General features: G+C 44.2%; 1 protein-coding gene across 1 annotated transcript in view; it reads right to left on the bottom strand.

Annotated features, from left to right (window-relative positions):
- LOC308175798 (CSC1-like protein 2) overlaps window positions 1-10,665 on the bottom strand; it is a gene marked incomplete at its 5' end in the record, with an annotated part of 29,063 nt that overhangs the window by 6,549 nt on the left and 11,849 nt on the right. The window contains 14 exons of the mRNA XM_080550351.1: window positions 1,671-1,838; window positions 2,050-2,155; window positions 2,328-2,490; window positions 2,975-3,040; window positions 3,216-3,302; window positions 3,644-3,750; window positions 3,899-4,052; window positions 4,617-4,754; window positions 4,898-5,031; window positions 5,205-5,328; window positions 7,381-7,461; window positions 8,706-8,776; window positions 9,021-9,129; window positions 9,229-9,280. Coding sequence (XP_080406477.1) covers window positions 1,671-1,838; window positions 2,050-2,155; window positions 2,328-2,490; window positions 2,975-3,040; window positions 3,216-3,302; window positions 3,644-3,750; window positions 3,899-4,052; window positions 4,617-4,754; window positions 4,898-5,031; window positions 5,205-5,328; window positions 7,381-7,461; window positions 8,706-8,776; window positions 9,021-9,129; window positions 9,229-9,280 — 1,560 coding nt within the window. The remainder of the gene's footprint in view (window positions 1-1,670; window positions 1,839-2,049; window positions 2,156-2,327; window positions 2,491-2,974; window positions 3,041-3,215; window positions 3,303-3,643; window positions 3,751-3,898; window positions 4,053-4,616; window positions 4,755-4,897; window positions 5,032-5,204; window positions 5,329-7,380; window positions 7,462-8,705; window positions 8,777-9,020; window positions 9,130-9,228; window positions 9,281-10,665) is intronic.

Here is a 10,665-nt window from a genome sequence, read left to right as displayed (position 1 = left end):
GTCACATAGTAAAAGTGGTGTTTTTACAGAATTCAAGGAAAAAGCAGTTTTTATAACAAAAATGTTTGTGTTGATCCGAAAAATGATCCGATCCGTGACTCAAAAACCGTGACACGATCCGATCCGTGAGTTAGGTGATCCGTTACACCCCTACTGGAGCCCCACAATGCTGTGTTCTCTATCCTTTACTCTCGCCCTCGACACTAACAGTTGCACCTCTAGCCACCCTTCGATCAAACACCTGAAGTTCGCGGATGACACAACCTTCATTAGATTAATCTCCAACGGGGATGGAAAACTGCATCGAGTCTATCCTCAGATCACCGTCTGGTTCGCTGCCTCCACTGCCAAGGACAAAGGCAGACTACAGCAGATTATTCTGTCAGCCAAGAAGGTCATTGGCTGCAACCTGCCTTCTCTCCTGGACCTGTTCCAATCCAGGACCAGTAAGAGAGCAGGAAAGATCATTGCTGATCCTTCCCACCCCGGTCACCACCTCTTCCAAAGACTTCCCTCCGGAAAAAGGTTCAGACCACTGTCATTTATATTAGTTTTACATTTATTATAATTTACAGCCTATATAATTAATGTTCTATTGCTCTTTTGCCATTGTCTTTTAAAATTATTTTTGCTTATATATTGTTGTTTTTTATGTCCTATGCACCAACCTTATGTCCTATGCACCAATTTCCTGTACGTGCAAATATACTAATAAATATATATACTACTTTTAATAATGTTGCTGTGTATGTTCATGTTGGCTATGCTTTGTATGTTGAAATTGTGTGTGTGTGTATGTGTGTGTGTGTGTGTGTGTGTGTGTGTGCGTTATTACTGTGAAGAAGGCTTGATGATCATTTCTAGGTAGCGCTACATCTACCACATGTTCTAGTGGCCTCTAGTTGTTAAAAAATATGGATTCTTTATTTCTTATTTGTCTGTAAACCGTTGCTATAAAAAAAATGCAAGATCTTTATGATATTTGTGCTATATTTAGTCTGCCACAACTTGAGTAGACATGCCAAGTGGCTTTGAGAAATATCCAGAAACGGCAAAGAAATGACGAGAGGCAAAACTGCCTTTTTCATTGCAAAGTGCAAGTCATCTTATATATTGAGTGTCTCAATAATAACTATAATAACTACTATAATAAATAAATATAAATGTACAGTAAACATGTCGTCCCCCACAAATGATGTAGCGGGCCTCATATCAATTGGTGACAATTATACAAATGTATGACTGCAAAGTTATCAGAATGTGTAGTACTTATTTGATTCCTTACAGCCAATTGCATTTGTCCACGAATTTGAGGTAGGGTAAACAATTACCAGAGCATGTAGTGATTTGATTCATTTTCAAGGTTTTGAGAGTATTAATTCAAAACAGCCAATTGGCCAAACGGTGGGGTCTGAAGTGTGCTCTCCTCTTTGCACCCTATTATGATGTGTTTAATGATAACAACCCATCACTTTAGACACACCGTCACAAGTTGAATGGGCGTCACCTCAAAATTCCTAAACAATCTCAATGACAAGACATCTTTCACCATTGTTCACTCAAAATTGAGCCAATCAGTAGTATCATTTCTTAAATGCTGCATCCGCACGGAAAGACGCAGGCAGGCAGAGGAAGTTCCGACACATGGCCAGTAGAGGGCGCCCTCTTACCAGTGCGCACAGTGGAGAAGAACAGCAGCCAGAAAAGGCAGAGGATGGGGGCAGCTACCACCTGGTTGACTGCCCCAGAGTGGATCTTCTTGTCCAGTTTGGAGGGCAGGTAGGCGTAGTACATATTGTACCTGTCAGCCAGGTGCTTCAGGAGCATATACATCAGTCCTGGAGGGAGGGAGGAGAGAGAGAGAGAGAGAGAGAGAGAGACTTAGTGGGACTACTCCTGTCCATCTTCTCTAGAAGCCCTCATGCAGTGGTCCCGTTCTCTGCAGACACTCCGTCCCTTTTGTGTGCTATCACAGTATACCATGCAGAACTATTAGCAGACCATTATGAGTAAACAAGACAGTAAGAGCCAGGTAACGGCAAAGCTCACCGAAGGGGACAATGATTGGACAGACGATGCTGTAGGTCATGACGACAGTGAAGACGCACATCATCCAGGCGTAGGCCGCCCCGAACTGGAACTCATAGGCTTGGTGCTGCGGAGACACAGAACGTTCCCAGGATACACATTAAGATACAGAATCAGAATAGCATCGATACTCGAAAAGAGTAGTGTGTGTGTGTGTGCGTGTAAGCGTCCTTGTTGTGGTGCGGTTCATCAGAACCAAGGTACAGTTAGCTAACAGGAAGTGGGTGTTCGCTGCTCACCCTCTTGACGTTGCGGCGCTCGGCAGCAGAACGGGCCAGACAGAGGCGGATCATGTACATGAGCAGACCGGGGATCCTCAGCAGATCCATGGCGTTACCGATGAACGCCGAGGCGATGACGTAGTTCACGAAGAAAGCCCCGTTGTCAGGGAGAAACACACATCTAGAGGAAACAGGAAGTCATCCCAACAACATTAGAGAGTGCAGCTTTTCTCTAAAGGCTAATATTAAAGCTAATAGCCAAGAGTTGTGTGAGTTTTGGTTGTGGCAGAGCAGATAATTGTAACCTGACAAGCAGAGAAAGATAAGGGTGATAGCGGAGATAACGGGTCAAAAAGAGGACAACAGGTTCAAAGGTATTTAAGAGATATATATGTACAATGTTCAACACTTATGTAAGATACATACATACATAAGATGTATTCAATACATTTTAAACTTAATGAAACCGATATAGCCTGATCATTTACCATTTAGAAAGATCACATTCAAATAAGAAAGATCACACAATATATTTAGGTTTCATTCATTCGGGTTTATATCTAGGTTTCATTCATCTAAATGAATATGAGTCATGTGGGTTTTGAGGTTGGTGTGATAACAGGTTATCAAGATGGTTTGTGATTGGTCGAAGCAATGCCTCTTACTCGAATCTCACTGTGGCGTCTGCCAGGAACCTTTTGTCAAAAAGCCAACGGAAGAAAACGTCCAAACTGCAAAGCAAAAAAACAAAACAATGCAGTCACACTTAACATACACATTTCATGTTTGATTTTGACACGGCAGACACACCCCAAAAAAATCCATCAGGTTTTTAATCTCATTTAATAAATGAAACAACATGTTTCGAGGTCTTTCTGTTCACTGGTGAATGAAGACGTGCAGTACCTGCTCAGTCCCAGAGAGGGCAGCAGCAGGACCATGAAGATAAGGAAGGTGTAGCATTTATGCATGGTGGTCCGGTTTTCTACTGACCTGGAGAGAGAAGAGTCATTACAGAGATTTAACACATGGAAGACAGGACGTATGAACTCTCTGTGTGGCTGTGTGGCTGGACGCTCGGAGGCAGGGAACATTCTAGAATTTGGCATTGAGAATTCCAAAGAACAAGGTTTCAATGCACATCGAGTGCTGTATGTGTTCAGTGAGCGACTGAAAAAAATTAAATAAAAACGGAAGCACAGTCGCAACACAATTAGGCTACTTCATAGTTTCACAACTATAAGTGATCGCTGGAATACAATTTCTTTTCAATACAATATTTGTGCATTTAAGTGCGTTTTTTAGTAAACACTGAATGTTTGTGCGAGTCGTACCGTGTCCAGTGGGCCTCGAAGAAGGCGGAGTAGTAGACAATGGTGGGGAGGAGGGCGGAGAAGGCCCACAACAGGAGGGTGGGGAAAAACTGGGTGACGATGGGGTTCTGGAGGACAGGAGCAGAGGCAAGGGGGCGTAGGTGTAGAGCGGTGGTGGGATGTTATCAATTCAAAGTTAAGGTTAAGGATTAGTACACAGGAGGCGATTCCCACCTCCAGAGCTGTGGTAGAGGGTTACGGCAAAGCGATACTCACGTTTAGGTACTCCACCGGCTTGGTGACGTTGAACTTGTCCATGGTGGAGATGATGATGGCCGGCGTGGTGAGAAAGAAGAGCAGGAGGAAGAGGATGCAGTTGATGATGAAACAGCGGAGCCACCAGGACAATCCTCCCACTGACAGATGCTCCCTGCGAGGAGAGGACAAATGGTAAATGGACTGCCCTTATATAGCGCCTTTATCCAAAGCGCTTTACAACGGCCTCTCATTCACACACACATTCACACACCAATGGCGGCAAGCTACCAAGCAAGGCGCTGGCTCGTTCACTGGGAGCAATTTTGGGGTTCAGTGTCTTGCCCGAGGACACTTCGACATGTGGCCAGCCGGGGCTCGAACCGCCGATCTGCCAACCTTGCGATCGTCAGACGGCGGCTCTACCTCCTGCGCCGCAGCCGCCCCCCCAAGCCGGTGATCCTTCACATAGACGACGGAGAGACCGACACAGAACAACGGCCGACAGCTACTAGTCTTGTGTAGCGTGTAAGCCGATACTAGCGCTCAGATATCAGTTCATCGGCAGGAGGGGAAAAAAGTGGGATGAAATCGAATCGTAGTATCGTACTACAACAACCACAATACTCCGAGAGGTGGAGACCGACATGCATCGTTAGTCTAAAAGGTCAGGAACTAGCGATAAAATCTCACAGGTCTCACTCAAGAACAACAATGAAATGTGAACACGTGTTCTTACCAGTACACGTTCTGTGGGTCAGGGGCGTAGCTGACGCTCCAGTTGTACGTGTGAAGGCTGGTGCTGACCGGGGAAGACTTGGGCTCTTGTTGACACTCACATCCGTGACACTTACACGCGTTGAAGTCTTTCAAGATTCTGAAGGGGGGGGGGAAATACACCATGTTACTGGGTCAGTGACGCAACACAACAATGACATTCCAACTTCCACATTCCAAGGGCGCATTGTCTAGTCTCTTTCTTTCTGGTAGACAGACATACATACACACACACACACTCACATGGCAGTCATCGCCTCGTTCTGGAATGTGACAAAGGCCATTCCTAAGGGTTTACTGTTGACCTTCTCTCTCTCCTTCTTGTACTCTTCCTTCAGCTTGGCCTCCAGCTTGGTGTAGTAACTCACAGCCTCTTCCTGCAGGTAGGACAGATGAGGCTAGTCAAGGTCTCTGTCACAACACACCGCAGCCAGAGAAATATCTGTCTAGCAACTCAAACCTTGAACCTTCCTCTTAAAGTAGAGTTATGGTGTACTGTGGAGTGTTCAGGTAAGGGGTGGTCGATTGAGGGTAGGACAGAGTTTCTCACCTGCTCACAGCCCTTGATGACACAGCAGCACAGGTGCCCACAGGGCTTTGGGTTGATCATGGTGGAGATGTGTTCCTTGGACTCCAGGTCAGTGAAGAACTTCTTACTGCGCTCAGTCTTTTTCCTGCACACAGCAACCAAGACCATGTAACATGTATACTCGTTTCACTTTAAACATGATCAAGAGACACGGTACAACAAACAGCAGGTAGGCAGGCAGTCAGTAGGGTTGGATGGTTTTACGGTTAAACCGAAGACTGCGGTTTTCTAAAAATAGCAACGTTTTTTATCGAACCCGTCATTCTTTTTTTTAACGTCATCAATTGCTCTATATAATAAACGCCTTAAGAGTGTGTGGTTGAAGATGCTATGAAAGTGATTTTTGTAAACAATGTCATTTGTCAATAAATAGCTTCTCCTCAGAACGGAGAATTAGGGAACCGTGTTGCCTGATTATGATCACACAGGACGGTATTTCGACTGTGGTTGGGCTGGAAATCAATCCCATCAGCAACACTGTTAGGGAAGTTAGCGAGATGTTCCCTGAAAAAAAGCCACTTCTGCAATATGGACGCATCTCGGTTTCTGACAAGGGAGAGCCAGCAAACGTTGACGAGGCTGTGTGTAGGATTTGCATGAACAAGGTGATAGCCAAAGATGGAAATACTTCAAATGTATCGACATCTCGACAGATAAGATATCTCGGTTGCTGTAACCCACTGATGTCGTGGGTGGCCCGAAAGTACTTGTACTCGTGTCACAAGCTCACATTCAGAGAGCGCGTGTTCAGCACAGCAGGCTAAGTTACAAGCCCTGAAGACTGAAAAGGTGAATCTTGTTTTTCTGGAGAAAAAAAAACTTGAATAGCCTTACAAACTAAATAGACTAATCTTCATGCAACTTTCAGGCCCACTGTGATGGGCTAGCCTACATTGCAGACTGCTACACACCGCAACGGTCTGTAGGATACAATACAAATTGTTTCCAGTTAGTCTCTAAATTTTGTCAACAAAAAAACACATTACAAGAAACAACATCGGACGGCGCATTGGATCAAGGATCATATGGAAGGAGATTAACTAAGTGACCATCGGAGATAAATCACGGAACCTGTCAACTATTACTACTTCGGGACCCGCAGCCAAAGCCAATCACAGAAGCCAGGTAGGCTTACCGGTGTGTGTGTGCATTAAGCTATGTATTAATAGATGGAATACGGCTTGCATATCCACTGCTGTTTGCTGGCATTATCCTGTTTGGGCTTGATGTTGTCTTGATGCTGTCAAATAAGGAATCTCCGCATTGTCGCTGCTGCGCTGCTGATGTGAATATGATGTTTGCTGGTTGAATTTCCTTTCGGTCTATGGAAACTATGAAGTAGCCTAATTGTGTCGCGACTGTGCTTCCGGTGTTTTTTCGACATTAATGTATTGTAGTAGTATAGTTAGGGGTGCACATAACTTTTTGGGGCCAGTGCTCAGAGGAGCACCTAGGGATGCTGTTTGGTGCTCCCCGAGCTCGCGAGTCACGACCCGTCCCACAGGATGGATGAAAAAGGGATACATGGATAACTTTTATTAGCAAAACGACATTTATTCATAAATAAAGATGAACGAACAAATGATTGTGTGCAAAACAAAATAAACAAATGCAAAATCAAATGACTGCTCTTTAAGCATGAAAGTCTGTCAGACTCCTTTAAACACAATGAAATCAACTGACATCTCTTTAAGCACTGCTCTGTTCTGTAAACACTGAAATCAACTTTTCAACAAAAAGTTACAGCCTAAGCATTTATTTATGCTACAAGCTTAATCGTCATCGTCACTGCTCTCTTGACTGCTGTAAATTATCACTGTCCTCAATTTCAACCATGGTAGAGGATATATTTTTTGTGATAAACTTTTTTTTTTTTTTTTTTTGGGGGGGGTGCGCAAAAGCGCCCTCATGCGGCTGATCTGCCGCGCAGCATGCATTTTGGCGACGCATGCGCACTGGCGCACCAGTTATGTGCACCCCTGAGTATAGTATAGGGCTCCATTATTTGAAATTGGCGGCTCAACAATGTCATTTTGAATCCCAGTTAACCAAAAAAACGTGGTTATTCACACACACACACACACACACACACACACACACACACACACACACACACACACACACACACAGTCTTTACCTTTCCGAGTTCAGGTACATCAGTTTTGCCACATTGTAACAGATACGAGCTTCCAACACACAGCAGTTTTCATAGGCCTGTCTGTTAGAGAGAGGAGAAGGGGAGGAAAAAGGAAAGATGGAGAGTGACAGATTAAATGAAGTGATGACAGGAATCTGTTTGCACAAGGTTTCTGCTTCAAGTCATCCCTTGCAACAGGAGTACACTATGTATACTTGTATGAAAGGTGCTATATAAATGAAGCTTTACTTACTTACTTACTTACTTAGTAGTCCACTACCTATACTATATACACTCACAGAACACTTCATTAGGAACACTATACTAATACTGGCAAGTATCCCTTTGTTCTCAAAACAGCCTCAATTCTTTGTGGCAATGATTCCACAAGATGTTGGAAACATTCCTTTGAGTTTCTGGTCCATGATGACATGATTGCATCACCCAGTTCCTTACCAAGCAGGGAATCTCCCGTTCTACCACATCCCAAAGGTGTTCTATCAGATTCAGATCCTGTGACTGGGAAGGCCTCTGAAGAACACTGAACTCATTGCCATGTTCATGAAACCAGTTTGTTTTGATTACGTTACTATTATGACATGGTGCATTATCATGCTGGAAGTAGCTATTAGAAGATGGGTACATTGTGGCCATGAAGGGATGCACCTGGTCAGCTACAATACCCAAATAGGCTGTAGCATTCAAGCGATGATTGATTGGTATTAACGGACCTAAAGTGTGCTAAGAAAACATTCCCCCCCCCCCCCCCCCCCCCCACACACACACACACACACACACACACACACACACACACACACACACAAACTCTCTGTCCCCCCCCTCCCTTCCCCCACTACCCTCCAGAGGTCTCTCAGACTCACAGCTGCGGGCCCTGACTCTCCCTGACATCTGCATGGATGGACCGGGCTACGGGGGGAGAGAGGTATTTTTGGAGCGTAAAGAACATACTAGACAAGAAATGAGATTTAGTTTAATACTATTTGGCCCAGCAGGAGGTGAGGCCACCAGCTCTTCCCAGCCCACCCTCCTGCCACATGACTCGCATAATCCCCCTCATCTGGCTTCTATTAGGAACAATTACAGAGATAGACCTGCCATTGTCTGGCCGGAGACTCATGGGTAGGGTCAAGACTGCAGCCTACCACGACTAGAGGCACAGGTCACACTTAACAGAAGACTGTAGGGGAGAACACAGCTGTGCAAAATGGAGAATATGGAGAAGTAGAATGAAACCGTTTACTTCCTGAAATGTGTTCTAAAAAGTTTACTTTAGCCATACAACTTCAGTTGAAAAAAGTACTTACTCAAAATGTTGCTTTATGTGTTTCTCCTCCGCATATTTGGAGATTCCGTTGACAAATAATGTGCGTTTCACCTAAAAGGAGAGAAGTGACATATCGATTTTTCACACTGATCTACACGTACAACGCTCTGGAAATCTTATAATCTTATAGCTTCTTACAGTAAAAAAACAGGATTGATATGGATATTGGAGTAGCACTGTGTGAAACACATGAAAGGGAGGCAGGTTGTCTGTGTGTATGTGTGTGCGTGTGCGTGTGCTTGCGTGTGTGTGTGTGTGTGCGTGACAGCCATCTGGTCAGGTCAGAGCCACCCACCAGGTCATCCTCTTTGTAGTGCATCTTGGAGGTGTGTCGTCTCATGCTGTACACTGTCAGTAACAGGTAGAGGAAAGCAAAGGTGGTGTGCAGCCACAGCAGGGTGTTTCTGGGGGAAATAGCAAGAGAGGTACACACAGTTAGCAACCAGCGAGAGTCTGCCTTCAAACGGAATGGAAAAGTGGAATGGAAATGTTGAATTACTCACTTGGCATCTAAATTGGCTATAGTGGTTCTCCCAAAGCTGTAGGCATTATTTTCTGTTTGGGAGGGAAAAATACAAGAGTCATTAACGTCTTAGGAAGGTCTGGTCAGTAACAAAGCAGAGAGGAGACATGTTTACAATACTGAGTCGGTCGGTACCACTGAGTTACATTACCGGGTTATGCTATGCAGTGGGGGGTGGAATCACTTGTCACGCATGTCTTTAGAATCATAATTACTTTATTCACCAAGTAGGTTTTCACATAGAAGGAATTTGCTGTGGTATTTGGTGCAAACAGGCAACATAAGAAGAAGAAGAAGAAGAATTAAAAAGAAAGTAGTGCAAAAGTGGAGGAGGTGGTCACCTATACGCTGGTAAAGGTTGTGGGGGCCACCTTGACTTGGTAGCCACAAGACATCGGTGACATTTTCATGTACATTTAACCATAGAAAAATGCGGATGTGCTTCATTCCAAAAATTAGAAGGCTTAAGTCTGACATTGGGGTCAAAAAAGTGGTTCAAAACAGCAAAGAAATATTTAAAAAATGTTTTGTATGTAGGTTAGGATGTCTAGTTTCAAGAATGCAAGTCATTATATGCAAAATTGGGCTTCGAGTTGTTCTAAGTTTGACAACATTAGACACCTCATCCGAAACTACACATGTAAAATGGACATCAAAACGGCATTACTCATTTTGCATGATTCATTTGAGAATTGCATTAAAACATTTATTTCCAAAACATCGAAACATCATGAAATATCAAGTAACAACTGAAGGAGGTGATGAATTCAGGTTTCTGTTTTTTGCGCAGGGTACTTGAGAACAATGTAATCAAAAAGGTTTCATATTATGTACTCTCAAACAATCAGATAAGATAAGAGCACGCACGCAGGAAGGAAGTTGAGTGTGTAAGAGAAAGGGTGAGGTGTGACATAATGAGAGAAAGAAAAAACAGACACCTACAGATTTAATGTAACGTGTTGATAAGAAGCCAAGAGAGAGGAGAGTCCACATGCCAATGAGTGTGTGTGTCTGTGTGTGTGTGTGTGTGTGTGTGTGTGTGTGTGTGTGTGTCTGTGCGTGTGTGTGCGTGTGTGTGTGTGTGTGTGTGTGTGTGTGTGTCTCTGTGTGTGTGTGTGTGTCTGTGTCTATGTCTGTGTGTGTGTGTCTGTGTGTGTGTGTGTGTGTGTGTGTGTCTGTGTCTATGTCTGTGTGTCTGTGTGTGTGTGTGTGTGTGTGTGTCTGTGTGTGTGTGTGTGTGTGTCTGTGTGTGTGTGTGTGTGTGTGTGTCTGTGTCTATGTCTGTGTGTCTGTGTGTGTGTGTGTGTGTGTCTGTGTGTGTGTGTGTGTGTGTGTGTGTGTGTGTGTGTGTGTCTGTGTCTATGTCTGTGTGTGTGTGTGTGTGTGTGTGTGTGTGTCTGTGTGTGTGTGTGTGTGT

The sequence above is a fragment of the Nansenia antarctica genome, assembly GCF_963989245.1.
Source record: "Nansenia antarctica genome assembly, chromosome: 1".
Classification (NCBI taxonomy): domain Eukaryota; kingdom Metazoa; phylum Chordata; class Actinopteri; order Argentiniformes; family Microstomatidae; genus Nansenia; species Nansenia antarctica.
This window is presented reverse-complemented; position numbering and strand designations above follow the sequence as displayed.